The sequence below is a fragment of the Lethenteron reissneri genome, chromosome 72 (assembly GCF_015708825.2).
Source record: "Lethenteron reissneri isolate LAM-NWPU_2019-01 chromosome 72, ASM1570882v1, whole genome shotgun sequence".
NCBI lineage: Eukaryota > Metazoa > Chordata > Hyperoartia > Petromyzontiformes > Petromyzontidae > Lethenteron > Lethenteron reissneri.
In genome coordinates this window covers 4,975,088-4,995,846 of record NC_083850.1, presented here as the reverse complement: position 1 = coordinate 4,995,846, position 20,759 = coordinate 4,975,088, and the positions used below count along the sequence as shown (strand labels likewise).

At 47.4% G+C, this 20,759-nt stretch overlaps 1 protein-coding gene across 1 annotated transcript; it reads right to left on the bottom strand.

Moving 5' to 3' along the window:
- Positions 1-9,968: 9,968 nt before the first annotated feature.
- Positions 9,969-17,061, bottom strand: LOC133361279 (uncharacterized). The gene is made up of 2 exons (XM_061580203.1): positions 15,188-17,061; positions 9,969-11,382 (listed from the first exon to the last, which is right to left on the bottom strand). Exons 1-2 carry the CDS (start codon positions 16,505-16,507, stop codon positions 11,368-11,370), a joined length of 1,335 nt encoding a protein of 444 aa, XP_061436187.1. The 5' UTR covers positions 16,508-17,061; the 3' UTR covers positions 9,969-11,367.
- Positions 17,062-20,759: the final 3,698 nt, after the last annotated feature.

Genomic DNA, 20,759 nt, shown 5'->3' with positions numbered 1-20,759 from the left:
GTTAATATTTTTATTGTCGTTTAATGTTTAGTGTTATTGTTTATAGTGTTATCAGTTTACATGTTTTAAGTACAGGTGATTCCCGGTATACTTCGGTATTCTGGACCTAAATGTTGCGAAACAATTCATAACGAGGACCTTTCCCCACCAGAGCGCAAGCCGCTAATGAAAAGAACTCGGGCCGGCGGGAACACGTGCTTCCATGGTTGGTCGGGGACAGGGCATGGTTGTATTGCCTACAGATGCCACCGGGAAAATCCAAGTTGCTCCGCCCATGGCGGGGTCAGGTAGAGGTCATAGAGGTGGGTGATGTAAAGACAGTGCGTCAACTAAGGGACAAGTGGTGACAACAAGATAGAGAGAGTTCGAGAAGGGAAGGCGAGACCCAGTGTGGGCGGAGGTTCCCGCAGAGAATGAGAGAGGGGGAGGAACGAGGTTTGGGGCTGTGTTGGCTGGTTGCTGTCTCGTCGTCGTCGTTGCTATATCGTGACGCCTGGGGTCTGAAACCGCGTTAAAGGCTAAATAAAAGAGTTTGGAGTAATTACAATTTTAACGATTCATTATTGCACGGGCTTATGTTGAGTTTGTACGATTATTTTATATATTCATACTGAATATTGCTATTTGATGCCATTGAGATGGAACATTCATCCAGCAGTGGGCAGCTTGATCCTAATACCACCAAAGTGTTATTCAAATAATTTTAATCCCATCCTGATCCTGCACCTTCCGTTTCACATATCCCACCATTGGTTCGCACGTCCATATTACATACATACATACATTTTACATGCATACATGTAACATATTACATATTACATGTATGCATATTACATACAGACATGTTACATACTCACGAGCATAGTATGATTCTTAGAGGACCACGGTGTGAAGCTAATAATTCTAATGAGATTCGAATATCACACTTCAATGTACGGTGTTCTAATCTGTAACACTAGTTTATGATGTTATTTTATGGCGTTATAATGTATTGCTCATAGCTTATATTGTTAGAGTTCACAACATTATAGTTTACTATAACACTAGTTTGTAGTGTTATTTTAAAGCGTTACAATGTAAAGCTCATAGTTTGAAGGTTATATTGTTAGAGTTTATAATGTTAGAGTATGCAACGTGAGTTTACAATTTGAGAGTTTGTGTACGTGCCCTGTTCTCGTGGGACCCGACACGGATTTGGAAATAATTGCTATGATCATGTCTGAGCTGGAATGAGCGACTAAAGTTTAACGTTGTTTAATCATAACTGTGTGTAGGTTAGTGTCATCGGTGCTTAGTGAATACTACTCATGAATGAACTCATACTTCTTTCGGATATAAATTGAAATCATGTTGGTAGAACAAGTCGGCTGCCATTTCTAGACTAATTGTTATCTTCAAGTGCGTCAGTAAATATACTGCTAAAATACACAGCATAGGGAAGGCTGCCTTGTTGTGGAGATGTAGTTTGGCTAAGGCGCTGTGGCCGGGTGATGACACGGATTCTGAAACAATGGAGTTAAACATTCGCTGCTTGGCCCCGTCGACTGCAGCGAAGGCTGTCATATACCGCCCCATTTACGAGTTGGCTGTATGATGTGTATAGTTGAAGGTGCTCGGTGTTGTCTTCTGCTAACAGCTACTAACGTGCGTGTGTTGTCTGTTTTTAGGATTTGTCCATAGATGTTGTTATTTTTATTGCGGCGTTTTTTTGTTGAGTTCTGTCACTTGAGTGTTACATGAGCAGAGTGCGATTATTATACAACCACACTGTGATTATAATGCTTCTGATGATATTATAATACCTTACCTACGTTTATATGGTTATAATTTAAAACACTAGTTTATAATTGTTTAATGTTTAGTGTTATCGTGTATAGTATAACAGTTTACATGTTATAGAGTACAGTTTATCCCCGACATACTTCGGGATTAGAGACTGGTACGTTGATGAACGATTAACTACGGGGACCTTTCCCCTCAAGGAACACGTGTTAATAGGGTAGACAGCTAAGATGCTGCCGGTTAAGGGCACACTTGTGTGACGGAGATCCTCCACCTGAAATTATCTTAACATGTTTTTGCTAGGAACATTATAAAATAAAGACCATACAAACATTTGTAAAAAATACGTTTTTATTCATCTGCAATCATTTTTACGTCAAAACTCGAAGGGAATATTTATTACATTTCCAGTACAATGCAAACCATTTCCGTTCCAGGAATACCAAAGCGTTAAAGTGTCATTCCCCATGATTTCACCACATGCGTTCACTGTGCGTCTATGTTGAAGTCAATGCCATATATCCAACGAACGCGTCATCAATGTACATCCTGAAATCGGCTATCTAAAGTTGATTAATACCAACCAAAAAAAGCTATATACTTGAAAAAAACTTTAAAATGTTGAGTAAAGATGTACCTACAGACGCATTCCAATTTTAGCTCAACAGGAACACTTAACGACCAGTGCTCATCACACCACTTCAGCAAGTAATCCGATAACATTACAAACCACCACTGTGCACGTCATTACTGTGCACGTAATTAAACTGTAAATCTAAAATGGTCAAAATTATAGTACTCAAGACAGCTTAATAGGTATAACCGCATGCAACATCACCGCGAGCTCTCGGGTTGATCCTCGAGCCACTCCATTACATCCAGCCATCTCTCGGGATCCAACTGCATGGGATCGAAGGTGGAATTATCTTCAGGAATCATTGCAGCACCTTGAATTTCACCTTTTGATTTCAGCTTCCTATCATCGTGGACCTTCTGATGCCTGTTCCGTTTTGAAGACTGTGCAAATGTCTTCCCACACACAGGACACAGGAATGGCTTCTTGCCCGTGTGTGTTCTCTGATGAGTTTGAAGAGTTGATGAGTCTGCAAATGTCTTGCCACACACAGGGCACAGGAATGGCTTCTCGCCCGTGTGTGTTCTCTGATGTGCTAGAAGATGTGATGACCGTGCAAATGTCTTCCCACACACAGGGCACATGAATGGCTTCTCGCCCGTGTGTGTTCTCTGGTGTCTCTGAAGATCTGATGGCCATGAAAAGGACTTCCCACACACAGAGCAATTGAATGGCTTCTTGCCTCCGTGTGCGTGGGGCTGTGGAGAGCGTCTCTGCTCCATGTGAGCGGATTAACAGCAGCGGTGTTATCGAGTCAAAAGTACACTATCGGCCGCAATGATTTTTAGCGTTAAGTTTTGGATTTTGTTAACTGCTAAAACAAGAACGACACTCGCGTCTAACCGAGACGCAAAAAAATCCCGCTAATTTGACAACGAACACGTTTAAGAGTTTATCCGCGAAAATAGACACTTACTTGGATATTTACGGTATATCGGTGTCTGAAACCCGTCTGAAGATGTCGCCACGAACTCTCCCGACCCAAAGTCGCCTAACTGTCGACTCAGCAATTGTGCTCGCCAGGCTGCGTTGTCTCGCGGTTGAAGGGCGATCAGCAGAGCGACGAGTCGAGCGTCCAACCTCATCAAGTTCCCTCTCGAAATGGCATTGAGCTCTGCTTCTGAGCCGCCTTATAACTCCCCCCCTAGGATCCAATCCTTTGTCTTTCAGGATATTTGCATTCGATTGTTAATTTTGGAAGGTACAATCCGCATGTCTTTTAACATACATCTCAGTGTGTAATTGAGCGCTTATTTTGAATAAATGGAAAAACACGTTCCCCATGCCCTCCATTGTCCTCGATTTAAAGTGAATGCAGCCCCGTGGCATTGCCAATAATCGCCGAGCTTCGGGAGTGAGCACATACAGACGCGTAGTGACCACACTTGCAATACAATCACTCTAACATCAGTAACCAAAATCCGATCTGGTACATGGTCTCCGCTTGGTCTGGTTGGTATCCGTCATCACTCCGGAGACAAACAGCGAGGCATGGTTTGGCCAGCCACCACCTCGTTTGCCGCAGCGACTTTAATAGCTGCTCTCAACAACACTGTCACCAATAGTGGTTTACAGGCTAGGCTGTTAAGCGGACAATCAGTCGTTTTGGGAATGGTTCGGCTAGCCACCACCTCGACTTTAATAGCTGCTCTTAAACAACACTGTCTCCAATAGTGGTTTACGGGCTATGGTGTTAAGCGGACAATCAGTCGTTTTGGGCAAGGCGTATGGGAAAATTCACACCTCTGTTATCTCTTAAACATAATACACAGCATCGGCAAGGCTGCCTTGTTGGGGAGATGTAGCTTGAATAACCGACATTGTACTAATTTTGGTTGATGGAGTAGAACAAGGCATGTGCCATGTCCAGACGAGTTTTTATGAACAACAGTGCTAAAATAAATGTTATAACGGGATTAAACGTGCACCTCTTAACCTCTCCCTCGCATTAACTACTAACGATTTGCATTTGCACATAACATACATTAAAGCCCATTAAAATGCTAATGAGACCATATTGTTATTCTAAAATTTGAATGCGATTCTTGCCCTCTACCCTCCCCCCCACAGTTCACATATCCGATCCCCGGTTTGATTGAACAGATAATTTACATACATATCTGTAGAGTGCGATTTTAATACTTCTAATGAGATTTAAATACCGTACCTCCGTTTATGGTGCTATAAATTATAAAACCAGTTGATATATTTTTTGTCGTTTAATGTTTAGTGTTATTGTTTATAGTGTTATCAATTTACATGTTTTTAAGTACAGGTGATTCCCGGTATACTTCAGAGCGCAATCCGCTAATGAAAATAACTCGGGGCGGCAAGAGCACGTGCTTCCATGGGCAGTGGGGGACAGGGCATGGTTGTATTGCCTACAGGTGCCACTGGGTACGTCCCCCAAGTTGCTCCGCCCATGGCGGGGTCAGGTAGAGGTCATAGAGGTGGGTGATGTAAAGACAGTGCATCAACTAAGGGACAAGTGGTGACAACAAGATAGAGAGAGTTCGAGAAGGGAAGGCGAGACCAAGTGTGGGCGGAGGTTCACGCCGAGAATGAGAGAGGGGGAGGAACGAGGTTTGGGGCTGTGTTGACTGGTTGCTGTCTCGTCGTCGTCGTTGCTATATCGTGACGCCTGGGGTCTGAAACCGCGTTAAAGGCTAAATAAAAGAACACTCTGCAGTATGAGTTCGGAGTCATTACAATTGTAACGATTCATTATTTCATGGGCTAATATTGGGTTTTTGCGATTATTTTACATATTCATACTGAATATTGCTATTTGATGCCATTGAGATGGAACATTCATCCAGCAGTGGGCAGCTTGATCCTAATACCACCAAAGTGTTATTCAAATAATTTTAATCCCATCCTGATCCTGCACCTTCCGTTTCACATATCCCACCATTGGTTCGCACGTCCATATTACATACATACATACATTTTACATGCATACATGTAACATATTACATATTACATGTATGCATATTACATACAGACATGTTACATACTCACGAGCATAGTATGATTCTTAGAGGACCACGGTGTGAAGCTAATAATTCTAATGAGATTCGAATATCACACTTCAATGTACGGTGTTCTAATCTGTAACACTAGTTTATGATGTTATTTTATGGCGTTATAATGTATTGCTCATAGCTTATATTGTTAGAGTTCACAACATTATAGTTTACTATAACACTAGTTTGTAGTGTTATTTTAAAGCGTTACAATGTAAAGCTCATAGTTTGAAGGTTATATTGTTAGAGTTTATAATGTTAGAGTATGCAACGTGAGTTTACAATTTGAGAGTTTGTGTACGTGCCCTGTTCTCGTGGGACCCGACACGGATTTGGAAATAATTGCTATGATCATGTCTGAGCTGGAATGAGCGACTAAAGTTTAACGTTGTTTAATCATAACTGTGTGTAGGTTAGTGTCATCGGTGCTTAGTGAATACTACTCATGAATGAACTCATACTTCTTTCGGATATAAATTGAAATCATGTTGGTAGAACAAGTCGGCTGCCATTTCTAGACTAATTGTTATCTTCAAGTGCGTCAGTAAATATACTGCTAAAATACACAGCATAGGGAAGGCTGCCTTGTTGTGGAGATGTAGTTTGGCTAAGGCGCTGTGGCCGGGTGATGACACGGATTCTGAAACAATGGAGTTAAACATTCGCTGCTTGGCCCCGTCGACTGCAGCGAAGGCTGTCATATACCGCCCCATTTACGAGTTGGCTGTATGATGTGTATAGTTGAAGGTGCTCGGTGTTGTCTTCTGCTAACAGCTACTAACGTGCGTGTGTTGTCTGTTTTTAGGATTTGTCCATAGATGTTGTTATTTTTATTGCGGCGTTTTTTTGTTGAGTTCTGTCACTTGAGTGTTACATGAGCAGAGTGCGATTATTATACAACCACACTGTGATTATAATGCTTCTGATGATATTATAATACCTTACCTACGTTTATATGGTTATAATTTAAAACACTAGTTTATAATTGTTTAATGTTTAGTGTTATCGTGTATAGTATAACAGTTTACATGTTATAGAGTACAGTTTATCCCCGACATACTTCGGGATTAGAGACTGGTACGTTGATGAACGATTAACTACGGGGACCTTTCCCCTCAAGGAACACGTGTTAATAGGGTAGACAGCTAAGATGCTGCCGGTTAAGGGCACACTTGTGTGACGGAGATCCTCCACCTGAAATTATCTTAACATGTTTTTGCTAGGAACATTATAAAATAAAGACCATACAAACATTTGTAAAAAATACGTTTTTATTCATCTGCAATCATTTTTACGTCAAAACTCGAAGGGAATATTTATTACATTTCCAGTACAATGCAAACCATTTCCGTTCCAGGAATACCAAAGCGTTAAAGTGTCATTCCCCATGATTTCACCACATGCGTTCACTGTGCGTCTATGTTGAAGTCAATGCCATATATCCAACGAACGCGTCATCAATGTACATCCTGAAATCGGCTATCTAAAGTTGATTAATACCAACCAAAAAAAGCTATATACTTGAAAAAAACTTTAAAATGTTGAGTAAAGATGTACCTACAGACGCATTCCAATTTTAGCTCAACAGGAACACTTAACGACCAGTGCTCATCACACCACTTCAGCAAGTAATCCGATAACATTACAAACCACCACTGTGCACGTCATTACTGTGCACGTAATTAAACTGTAAATCTAAAATGGTCAAAATTATAGTACTCAAGACAGCTTAATAGGTATAACCGCATGCAACATCACCGCGAGCTCTCGGGTTGATCCTCGACCCACTCCATTACATCCAGCCATCTCTCGGGATCCAACTGCATGGGATCGAAGGTGGAATTATCTTCAGGAATCATTGCAGCACCTTGAATTTCACCTTTTGATTTCAGCTTCCTATCATCGTGGACCTTCTGATGCCTGTTCCGTTTTGAAGACTGTGCAAATGTCTTCCCACACACAGGACACAGGAATGGCTTCTTGCCCGTGTGTGTTCTCTGATGAGTTTGAAGAGTTGATGAGTCTGCAAATGTCTTGCCACACACAGGGCACAGGAATGGCTTCTCGCCCGTGTGTGTTCTCTGATGTGCTAGAAGATGTGATGACCGTGCAAATGTCTTCCCACACACAGGGCACATGAATGGCTTCTCGCCCGTGTGTGTTCTCTGGTGTCTCTGAAGATCTGATGGCCATGAAAAGGACTTCCCACACACAGAGCAATTGAATGGCTTCTTGCCTCCGTGTGCGTGGGGCTGTGGAGAGCGTCTCTGCTCCATGTGAGCGGATTAACAGCAGCGGTGTTATCGAGTCAAAAGTACACTATCGGCCGCAATGATTTTTAGCGTTAAGTTTTGGATTTTGTTAACTGCTAAAACAAGAACGACACTCGCGTCTAACCGAGACGCAAAAAAATCCCGCTAATTTGACAACGAACACGTTTAAGAGTTTATCCGCGAAAATAGACACTTACTTGGATATTTACGGTATATCGGTGTCTGAAACCCGTCTGAAGATGTCGCCACGAACTCTCCCGACCCAAAGTCGCCTAACTGTCGACTCAGCAATTGTGCTCGCCAGGCTGCGTTGTCTCGCGGTTGAAGGGCGATCAGCAGAGCGACGAGTCGAGCGTCCAACCTCATCAAGTTCCCTCTCGAAATGGCATTGAGCTCTGCTTCTGAGCCGCCTTATAACTCCCCCCCTAGGATCCAATCCTTTGTCTTTCAGGATATTTGCATTCGATTGTTAATTTTGGAAGGTACAATCCGCATGTCTTTTAACATACATCTCAGTGTGTAATTGAGCGCTTATTTTGAATAAATGGAAAAACACGTTCCCCATGCCCTCCATTGTCCTCGATTTAAAGTGAATGCAGCCCCGTGGCATTGCCAATAATCGCCGAGCTTCGGGAGTGAGCACATACAGACGCGTAGTGACCACACTTGCAATACAATCACTCTAACATCAGTAACCAAAATCCGATCTGGTACATGGTCTCCGCTTGGTCTGGTTGGTATCCGTCATCACTCCGGAGACAAACAGCGAGGCATGGTTTGGCCAGCCACCACCTCGTTTGCCGCAGCGACTTTAATAGCTGCTCTCAACAACACTGTCACCAATAGTGGTTTACAGGCTAGGCTGTTAAGCGGACAATCAGTCGTTTTGGGAATGGTTCGGCTAGCCACCACCTCGACTTTAATAGCTGCTCTTAAACAACACTGTCTCCAATAGTGGTTTACGGGCTATGGTGTTAAGCGGACAATCAGTCGTTTTGGGCAAGGCGTATGGGAAAATTCACACCTCTGTTATCTCTTAAACATAATACACAGCATCGGCAAGGCTGCCTTGTTGGGGAGATGTAGCTTGAATAACCGACATTGTACTAATTTTGGTTGATGGAGTAGAACAAGGCATGTGCCATGTCCAGACGAGTTTTTATGAACAACAGTGCTAAAATAAATGTTATAACGGGATTAAACGTGCACCTCTTAACCTCTCCCTCGCATTAACTACTAACGATTTGCATTTGCACATAACATACATTAAAGCCCATTAAAATGCTAATGAGACCATATTGTTATTCTAAAATTTGAATGCGATTCTTGCCCTCTACCCTCCCCCCCACAGTTCACATATCCGATCCCCGGTTTGATTGAACAGATAATTTACATACATATCTGTAGAGTGCGATTTTAATACTTCTAATGAGATTTAAATACCGTACCTCCGTTTATGGTGCTATAAATTATAAAACCAGTTGATATATTTTTTGTCGTTTAATGTTTAGTGTTATTGTTTATAGTGTTATCAATTTACATGTTTTTAAGTACAGGTGATTCCCGGTATACTTCAGAGCGCAATCCGCTAATGAAAATAACTCGGGGCGGCAAGAGCACGTGCTTCCATGGGCAGTGGGGGACAGGGCATGGTTGTATTGCCTACAGGTGCCACTGGGTACGTCCCCCAAGTTGCTCCGCCCATGGCGGGGTCAGGTAGAGGTCATAGAGGTGGGTGATGTAAAGACAGTGCATCAACTAAGGGACAAGTGGTGACAACAAGATAGAGAGAGTTCGAGAAGGGAAGGCGAGACCAAGTGTGGGCGGAGGTTCACGCCGAGAATGAGAGAGGGGGAGGAACGAGGTTTGGGGCTGTGTTGACTGGTTGCTGTCTCGTCGTCGTCGTTGCTATATCGTGACGCCTGGGGTCTGAAACCGCGTTAAAGGCTAAATAAAAGAACACTCTGCAGTATGAGTTCGGAGTCATTACAATTGTAACGATTCATTATTTCATGGGCTAATATTGGGTTTTTGCGATTATTTTACATATTCATACTGAATATTGCTATTTGATGCCATTGAGATGGAACATTCATCCAGCAGTGGGCAGCTTGATCCTAATACCACCAAAGTGTTATTCAAATAATTTTAATCCCATCCTGATCCTGCACCTTCCGTTTCACATATCCCACCATTGGTTCGCACGTCCATATTACATACATACATACATTTTACATGCATACATGTGTAGTAAGTAGCAGAGGAGACGATGTCGAAGTTGAGACACACTGTTTATTAACTCCGGGACAGATACAATAGTTGAAGGGGTATCGGCCCCTTCACCCGTACTATGGGAAACCCACCCTAGTACTAAGCCCTCTGTCCTGTCCCCCAGTCCTCCTCTACTGGGCTACGGGAGGCTGACTGATCTGGCCCTGGCAAGCACAGATCTCGGCACCAGCTAACCAGCCTTGCCCTGACAAGGGCAGCGGTCTGGAAGCTCCTGGGCCGCGCCACTGGCTTACCCGGCTCGGCCCTTATAAGGACGGCGAGACCGGGGAGTCCCAGGGCCTAATCTCCGAGTCTTGGATCTTCACTGGTCAGCTTCGTGTCGAACTCCCCTCGAGCTCTTTGGGTTCCACCTTTTATAGGGATCGCCTCCGAGGGCTGGGGCGTGGGCAATAACTGATGCGGACGTCGGTGTGACCACCCGTGTATGTGAGTGCCGACAGCCCTGTGTTTGTTGTCCGCTGTTCCTCCCGTAATAACCCCTACATCACCCCCCCCTGTACAGCTCGCAGCCGTCCCGGCTGCAACAATCCCTCAACCCCCAAGAATAAAGATTAACACCGTCAATACACGTGTGCCTCGTAACAGTAACAATAACAAGAACAAGCGTAACATCAACCGATGGTTCCCTATATAACAAAAAAAAAACCCTCACGCAGAACCGCAATACATATACAGAACGGTATACCAGCACATGCAATCAGCATATCGCGATCACACGCGTACATCGAAACACAATAGCAAGCAAATCTGCAGGCGACCAACACACCATCAATCCCGACGCAACTGTGCAACCGCAACACAATTATTCTCTGTCATGCAACGACAGCATCGCACACCGCACCTCGCGGCACAATACAGCCCAAAAAAAAACATTTTTTTTTTCTCTTTTTTTCCAATTAAGCCCATCGCGCACGGTAACCCACGAGATGGTGCAGTACAGGGTACCCGACGCTCCCACGTTAATAATTAACTATACCATCAAGATGACAACACCACGCAGCAGCGCACACACTCCCTTTGAAACTCAGCAACCACAGCAGACTCTCCGTCCATTCCCAACACACGCACACACTTACATGGACGGCAAGCAACAAGCAGATAGCGTGGTCATCGTTATTTCACACACATACAACCAAAAAAACATATATACAATGAGCGGGTTCCGCAGCAACGGAACACGCGCGGTAAGCTAATCATAACAACCGGCGCGTTTTGGCGCGAGTCCGTGCAGCGGGCCCGTCACAAGGGGCCGGCTTGGTAGAGTCGGTGGCAGGTGTCGCATCAGCAGGTGCCTGGTCGTCCGATTTCCCGGACGTGCCAGCGCCGCCCCCCACGGGGGAGGCTGGCAGCCCAGAGGGCTTCAGTCCTGGGGCTCCTGAAGACGGGACAGTCATTAGTGGATCAGAGGCTGGCATCGATCCCGCCCCCCCGGAGTCAGAGGACTCCCCACATGTTCGGCCATTTTCGTGGGAGGAAGCGTGCGGAGCAAAAAATGGCTTTAACCGTGAAGGGTGTACAAACCACCGACGCTTCCCCCACTTAATTCGCACACATTGAGGCCGCACAACCTGCACAATTTCAACGGGGCCCCTCCATGGTCGCAACAACTTAGCCGAGGTGGCCAATGGCACCTGGGGGCAGTGCAACCATGCTCGGTCGCCCGGGTGCCATTCGTGCGTGTGAGTCCGGCGCGACCGCAACCTCTCGTTTTGTTTTTGGCGGGAGTCAGAGTTTTGCATGGCCGCCTGCCGTGCCTCCGCCAAGCGAAGGATGTTGAATTTAACATGGTCGGCGATTTTCGACTTAGCATGAGGCGCGGCAATCGCCAGCTGAGTCGCGACAGGCGGGTCAACCTCGCGACCATACATCAAAAAAAATGGCGAGAAACCGGTCGCCGCGTGAGGAGCCATCCTGTATGCCGCCAGGACTCCCCCGATCCGTAGATCCCAATCGTTCTGGGACTCAGATACCTGGTGGGATAGCATGGACGTAAGAGTCCTATGCAAGCGTTCCACCATCCCATCCGTCTGTGGGTGGTAAGGCGAGGTACGAACTTTCTTCGTACCCAGAAGGCCACATACCTCGTGTAAGAGGGTACTAGTGAAATTTTTTCCCTGATCGGTCAACAACCGTTCCGGAGCGCCCTTGTCGAGGACGTAGCCCTGAACAAAAGCCTCCGCAACGGCCGCTGCGGACTGGTTGGCGAGGGGCCAAGCCATAGGCCATCGCGTGAAATATTCCACGCCAACCAGCAGGTACTTATTACCCCTCGGCGTGGAAGGCAACGGTCCCAAAATATCAAGGGCGACCAGCTCGTTAACCCGGGTGACCGAAATGGACTGGAGCGGTGGACTGGCTCCCTTCGCCGGCGGCTTCCGTTGTGCACACTGGGTACAGGACCGCAGCAGATCGTCCACGTCTCTTGCCATGCCCGGCCAAAAGTAATTAAGCTGGAGCGTGGCAAGTGTTTTGAGGGTACCCAGGTGCAGGAGCCGTTCATGAGCAGCCCATACAGCCCTACCCCTCAACGTGGAAGGCACCACCAGCCTGTGACGGCGGATTGTCGCGTCCCAATGCATGAGTACGCCCTGGCACCACCCCCATGAGTCAACGCCCGACTTCCCTGGACCCGATCCTTCCGCGCGACGTCGTAGTGCCAGGAGGGTCGCATCCTCCATTTGGAGGCGGCCCCACTCAGCACTCGACAAGCCAAGTAGGGAATCACTCCCACCCTCCGAAATAGGACCAGCGTCCGAAGGAGAATCAACTGCGGCCGCAAGAACCCGATCCTGACCGTCACTTGCCGATTTGCAACGGCCCGAACCCAAGAAACAAGTGCAATCCGGGGCGATCGGCAGGCGTGATAGGGCATCGGCATTGGTGTGGCGAATCCCCTTCCGGTAAGTTGTTTCAAAATCGAAATCCTGCATGATCTCGAGCCATCGGGACAACTGCCCCGATGGCTGGTTAATTCGTAGGGCATACTGCAATGCCGCATGATCTGTACGGACGGTGAAATGCCGGCCGTACAGATATGGCCGGTACTGTTGGATAAAGAACACGATAGCCAACAGTTCGCGGCGGGTGACGCAGTACCGCTGCTCGGCCGGGGACAGTACTCTACTACCATAAGCCACAACGCGCTCCACGCCACCCACAATTTGTGACAGCACGCCTCCAATCCCGGTATTGCTTGCGTCCGTGTCGAGCACGAACGGCATGGAAAAATCGGGGTAGCTTAACGGCGGGGCCCCCACCAGGGCATCCCGAAGAGAGACAAAAGCGGCGTTCTCCACCGGCCCCCAATGAAATTTGACCCCTTTTGACGTCAAGGCATGTAGTGGCTTAGCGATGGAAGCAAAGTCCGCAACAAACCGACGGTAATATGAAGCAAAGCCGATGAAGCTTCTAACCTCCCCCACCGAGGTTGGGGTAGGCCAGGAGCTGACACAACGCGTTTTGGCGGGATCGGTTGAGATACCTGACCGGCCGACGATGTGACCCAAATATTTAACAGATTCGCGCAGCAAATGGCACTTTTGTGGCTTGAATTTCAAATTCGCAGCGCGCATCTTGAGAAAAACGGCCCGAAGCCTATCAAGGTGTTCCTCGAACGTCTTACTGAATACGATAACGTCATCCAGGTAAATCAAACACACCTCCCATTGCAAGCCAGCGAGGACCAATTCCATCAGGCGCTGGAACGTCGCGGGAGCAGAGTGTAATCCCATGGGTAAGCGATTGAATTGGAAGAGGCCGTGCGGCGTTCGGAAAGCAGTTTTGGGTCTAGATTCGTCGTCCAAGGGAAGTTGCCAAAATCCTGAGAGCAAATCCAAAGTGGAAAAGAATCGCGATCCCGCGAGGGCATCCAGCGATTCGTCCATTCGAGGAAGCGGATAAGCATCGGCCACCGAGATCTTATTTAATCGCCGGAAATCAACGCAGAACCTTAGGGACCCGTCGTGCTTTTTAACCAACACTATGGGTGCACCCCAAGGGCTGGTTGAGGGAGAAATTATGTCCGATTTCAACATGTCATCTACAGCCGATTTGACATGATCCTTTTCGGCGGGACTTAACCGAAAAGGATTCTGGCGGATAGGAGCGTTGTCACCGGTGTCAATATGGTGGCGTAGCAATTTGGTACATCCGATATCGTATTTGTGTTTACTGAAGACGTCGGAAAATTCTCGCAATAAGGCGCGTAATTTAGCACGTTGTGCGTCGGACAGGTCAGGTGACTCAGCACACAACGCATCCAGCCAACCCTCGTCAGCGTCTGAGGCTAATCGCGTATGAGAATCGGTGGCCACCTGGCCAACGATCGGCGTTTCCGCAGGTACCGGAACCGCATGTGCGAACACGGTACCTTGCGAAACCACTGCCGTCCGTGTCCCGACATTGAGGACCGCGATAAACGGGTCCCCATCCCCTTTAACAATAGTCTGGGCCGTTACCAGATCTGGCCCACTCACCCCGGCTCTAGATGGTCCCAAAATAACGCCTCGGTCAGAGACCCCTTTATCGAACGGACGGCGCAAGCGCAGGGGTACCAACATCTGTGCCCCCGGGGGTACACGCACCGTCCGAGCAACAAGTGCCTGTACCGTAGCACAGGCAACACGCACGGGAGGGGTGGCAGGTAGGAACGTCATGCGTCGGCCTGATGGAAGCTCGATGCATTGCTGGTCAATCAGAATTTTGATGGGCAATTTGGCCAAAAAGTCTGTCCCCAACAGGCACGGAATAGCCAGCGAGGAAGAGACGAACACCGGCCCAGATAGTTTAATGTCCCCTATGGAAATTTGCGCTCGAATTTGACCGATAATACCCAACGAGCCCCCATTTGCAGCGTAAAACGGTATATCGACAGGGAGCAACGGGCGACTCTGAACGGGCAGAATATTATAAATCAAATCCGAAATGATAGTTGCCGAAGCTCCCGTATCGACCAATAACCGTACCTCCACCCCGTCAATATGTCCCGCGACAACGGACGACCCCGCCGATGCAGCCACAACTCGGTGAGCCAACTCGGACCATTGGCCCGGTTGGAGCGCCCTCCCCGACATGCCGCGACCCGACGCACCAGCACCCAACCCCCGAGAATTGTGTGCCAGACCATGTGATAGGAAAGTAGGTGTGTGTGCAGGCCGAACATGTGGGGTGCCATGACTTGCCCGAGGATGTTGCGAAGGCTTGTGAAGAGGGCCGTCCGCAGCTCCAGGTCTCGCACCGCGCTGTCGAGGAGCCCGGCATCCGGACGCCACGTGACCCCGGAGGCCACAATTATAGCAGACGACGAGCGTTCCAGAGGACTTGGGCTGGTCTCGGTGGCTTGGGACGTCCCGAGCTGGACGCTCGGCAGATCGCCATCCTGCAGAACGATCCGCAGCGAAGGCTCCCTCCATTTCGGAAGAGGTCGCCGCCACGGTGTGTCGTGCAGCAGCTTTGTTCGCCTTCCTCCGCTGGGAGATGAGATTGGCGTGAATGTGCCTTGCAGCCCGCAGTGATGACATATCCGCATCGTCCTGCGCTAGGATGGTGAAGTCCAGATCGTCAGCCAGCAGCAAAATTTTCTCGGCCACCATCGCATCGATCCCCTCTTCATCCATGCGCGGGAAAGCGTCCTTCGCCAATGACAGCAGGGCCGTGCGATAAGCGAGTGGCGATTCCTTGTCACCCTTCTGCCGCTCATAGAAGAGCTGGCGACAATCAGAAGGCGGCCCATAAACGGTGGCCAGCAGCTGCAGCGCCGACTGAATGGTGGAGCGTGCCGACTTGGGTGCAGCAGTGAGGGTGCCCAGGGCGTCGCCGTCCAATAACGCCGGGAGAGCACACAGCGCCTCGTTGTCCGACCAGCCTGCCATCTCTTGGTGGGCCAAGAACCGGCGCTGGAACCCCCCCCAATCGCCGTCGCTTGCAACAAATACCTGCAGGGCCGGCAGGCGTTGCTGGAATGTCGGCTCCGTCTCCGATCCTCTTGCAGCGTCTCTTGCAGCATCCGTAGCGCGTCCCCGTACTGTATGGTCGGTGCTGGCGTCAGCTGGTGGTGACGTTTCAACCCCTGATAGGCTGCCACCGCGACCCGCCTCCGCCGATGACGTGGCGGCTGCTGGCTGGGCACCGTCTCCCGCGTGACGAGCTGGGACTCCTCCCTCCGCCTCTACTGTCTTCGTGGCGGGATTTTCGAGTCGCCCCGCTGTTGTAAAGGCGGGAGTTTCTGGCGGGCGTTGTCCATCTTCCCGCCGCGTCGCTCCTCCCGGCCCCAGGCGAGTTATTTGTTCCAGCATAGCGGCCGCTGCATACAAGAGCTCCGCCAGCCGCGAGTGAGCCAACGCCAACTCGTCAGTCGACGTCCCGGCCCTCTCCGACGGCCCCGCCGATGCCGGAGCCGGCAGCAGTTGTGCAGGTACGTCGGCGGCGATGTCTTGCACTGCCCCTCCCTCGTCGTCATCCTCTCCTGGGTCTTGGGCACGAGTCTTCCGTCTCGTATCCATGCTTGGACCACTTCTAACACCAGATGTAGTAAGTAGCAGAGGAGACGATGTCGAAGTTGAGACACACTGTTTATTAACTCCGGGACAGATACAATAGTTGAAGGGGTATCGGCCCCTTCACCCGTACTATGGGAAACCCACCCTAGTACTAAGCCCTCTGTCCTGTCCCCCAGTCCTCCTCTACTGGGCTACGGGAGGCTGACTGATCTGGCCCTGGCAAGCACAGATCTCGGCACCAGCTAACCAGCCTTGCCCTGACAAGGGCAGCGGTCTGGAAGCTCCTGGGCCGCGCCACTGGCTTACCCGGCTCGGCCCTTATAAGGACGGCGAGACCGGGGAGTCCCAGGGCCTAATCTCCGAGTCTTGGATCTTCACTGGTCAGCTTCGTGTCGAACTCCCCTCGAGCTCTTTGGGTTCCACCTTTTATAGGGATCGCCTCCGAGGGCTGGGGCGTGGGCAATAACTGATGCGGACGTCGGTGTGACCACCCGTGTATGTGAGTGCCGACAGCCCTGTGTTTGTTGTCCGCTGTTCCTCCCGTAATAACCCCTACACATGTAACATATTACATATTACATGTATGCATATTACATACAGACATGTTACATACTCACGAGCATAGTATGATTCTTAGAGGACCACGGTGTGAAGCTAATAATTCTAATGAGATTCGAATATCACACTTCAATGTACGGTGTTCTAATCTGTAACACTAGTTTATGATGTTATTTTATGGCGTTATAATGTATTGCTCATAGCTTATATTGTTAGAGTTCACAACATTATAGTTTACTATAACACTAGTTTGTAGTGTTATTTTAAAGCGTTACAATGTAAAGCTCATAGTTTGAAGGTTATATTGTTAGAGTTTATAATGTTAGAGTATGCAACGTGAGTTTACAATTTGAGAGTTTGTGTACGTGCCCTGTTCTCGTGGGACCCGACACGGATTTGGAAATAATTGCTATGATCATGTCTGAGCTGGAATGAGCGACTAAAGTTTAACGTTGTTTAATCATAACTGTGTGTAGGTTAGTGTCATCGGTGCTTAGTGAATACTACTCATGAATGAACTCATACTTCTTTCGGATATAAATTGAAATCATGTTGGTAGAACAAGTCGGCTGCCATTTCTAGACTAATTGTTATCTTCAAGTGCGTCAGTAAATATACTGCTAAAATACACAGCATAGGGAAGGCTGCCTTGTTGTGGAGATGTAGTTTGGCTAAGGCGCTGTGGCCGGGTGATGACACGGATTCTGAAACAATGGAGTTAAACATTCGCTGCTTGGCCCCGTCGACTGCAGCGAAGGCTGTCATATACCGCCCCATTTACGAGTTGGCTGTATGATGTGTATAGTTGAAGGTGCTCGGTGTTGTCTTCTGCTAACAGCTACTAACGTGCGTGTGTTGTCTGTTTTTAGGATTTGTCCATAGATGTTGTTATTTTTATTGCGGCGTTTTTTTGTTGAGTTCTGTCACTTGAGTGTTACATGAGCAGAGTGCGATTATTATACAACCACACTGTGATTATAATGCTTCTGATGATATTATAATACCTTACCTACGTTTATATGGTTATAATTTAAAACACTAGTTTATAATTGTTTAATGTTTAGTGTTATCGTGTATAGTATAACAGTTTACATGTTATAGAGTACAGTTTATCCCCGACATACTTCGGGATTAGAGACTGGTACGTTGATGAACGATTAACTACGGGGACCTTTCCCCTCAAGGAACACGTGTTAATAGGGTAGACAGCTAAGATGCTGCCGGTTAAGGGCACACTTGTGTGACGGAGATCCTCCACCTGAAATTATCTTAACATGTTTTTGCTAGGAACATTATAAAATAAAGACCATACAAACATTTGTAAAAAATACGTTTTTATTCATCTGCAATCATTTTTACGTCAAAACTCGAAGGGAATATTTATTACATTTCCAGTACAATGCAAACCATTTCCGTTCCAGGAATACCAAAGCGTTAAAGTGTCATTCCCCATGATTTCACCACATGCGTTCACTGTGCGTCTATGTTGAAGTCAATGCCATATATCCAACGAACGCGTCATCAATGTACATCCTGAAATCGGCTATCTAAAGTTGATTAATACCAACCAAAAAAAGCTATATACTTGAAAAAAACTTTAAAATGTTGAGTAAAGATGTACCTACAGACGCATTCCAATTTTAGCTCAACAGGCACACTTAACGACCAGTGCTCATCACACCACTTCAGCAAGTAATCCGATAACATTACAAACCACCACTGTGCACGTCATTACTGTGCACGTAATTAAACTGTAAATCTAAAATGGTCAAAATTATAGTACTCAAGACAGCTTAATAGGTATAACCGCATGCAACATCACCGCGAGCTCTCGGGTTGATCCTCGAGCCACTCCATTACATCCAGCCATCTCTCGGGATCCAACTGCATGGGATCGAAGGTGGAATTATCTTCAGGAATCATTGCAGCACCTTGAATTTCACCTTTTGATTTCAGCTTCCTATCATCGTGGACCTTCTGATGCCTGTTCCGTTTTGAAGACTGTGCAAATGTCTTCCCACACACAGGACACAGGAATGGCTTCTTGCCCGTGTGTGTTCTCTGATGAGTTTGAAGAGTTGATGAGTCTGCAAATGTCTTGCCACACACAGGGCACAGGAATGGCTTCTCGCCCGTGTGTGTTCTCTGATGTGCTAGAAGATGTGATGACCGTGCAAATGTCTTCCCACACACAGGGCACATGAATGGCTTCTCGCCCGTGTGTGTTCTCTGGTGTCTCTGAAGATCTGATGGCCATGAAAAGGACTTCCCACACACAGAGCAATTGAATGGCTTCTTGCCTCCGTGTGCGTGGGGCTGTGGAGAGCGTCTCTGCTCCATGTGAGCGGATTAACAGCAGCGGTGTTATCGAGTCAAAAGTACACTATCGGCCGCAATGATTTTTAGCGTTAAGTTTTGGATTTTGTTAACTGCTAAAACAAGAACGACACTCGCGTCTAACCGAGACGCAAAAAAATCCCGCTAATTTGACAACGAACACGTTTAAGAGTTTATCCGCGAAAATAGACACTTACTTGGATATTTACGGTATATCGGTGTCTGAAACCCGTCTGAAGATGTCGCCACGAACTCTCCCGACCCAAAGTCGCCTAACTGTCGACTCAGCAATTGTGCTCGCCAGGCTGCGTTGTCTCGCGGTTGAAGGGCGATCAGCAGAGCGACGAGTCGAGCGTCCAACCTCATCAAGTTCCCTCTCGAAATGGCATTGAGCTCTGCTTCTGAGCCGCCTTATAACTCCCCCCCTAGGATCCAATCCTTTGTCTTTCAGGATATTTGCATTCGATTGTTAATTTTGGAAGGTACAATCCGCATGTCTTTTAACATACATCTCAGTGTGTAATTGAGCGCTTATTTTGAATAAATGGAAAAACACGTTCCCCATGCCCTCCATTGTCCTCGATTTAAAGTGAATGCAGCCCCGTGGCATTGCCAATAATCGCCGAGCTTCGGGAGTGAGCACATACAGACGCGTAGTGACCACACTTGCAATACAATCACTCTAACATCAGTAACCAAAATCCGATCTGGTACATGGTCTCCGCTTGGTCTGGTTGGTATCCGTCATCACTCCGGAGACAAACAGCGAGGCATGGTTTGGCCAGCCACCACCTCGTTTGCCGCAGCGACTTTAATAGCTGCTCTCAACAACACTGTCACCAATAGTGGTTTACAGGCTAGGCTGTTAAGCGGACAATCAGTCGTTTTGGGAATGGTTCGGCTAGCCACCACCTCGACTTTAATAGCTGCTCTTAAACAACACTGTCTCCAATAGTGGTTTACGGGCTATGGTGTTAAGCGGACAATCAGTCGTTTTGGGCAAGGCGTATGGGAAAATTCACACCTCTGTTATCTCTTAAACATAATACACAGCATCGGCAAGGCTGCCTTGTTGGGGAGATGTAGCTTGAATAACCGACATTGTACTAATTTTGGTTGATGGAGTAGAACAAGGCATGTGCCATGTCCAGACGAGTTTTTATGAACAACAGTGCTAAAATAAATGTTATAACGGGATTAAACGTGCACCTCTTAACCTCTCCCTCGCATTAACTACTAACGATTTGCATTTGCACATAACATACATTAAAGCCCATTAAAATGCTAATGAGACCATATTGTTATTCTAAAATTTGAATGCGATTCTTGCCCTCTACCCTCCCCCCCACAGTTCACATAT

Excerpts from the sequence above, each read along its gene's own strand:
- LOC133361279 (XM_061580203.1), bottom strand. The coding sequence starts at position 16,507 with ATGGATACGAGACGGAAGACTCGTGCCCAAGACCCAGGAGAGGATGAC.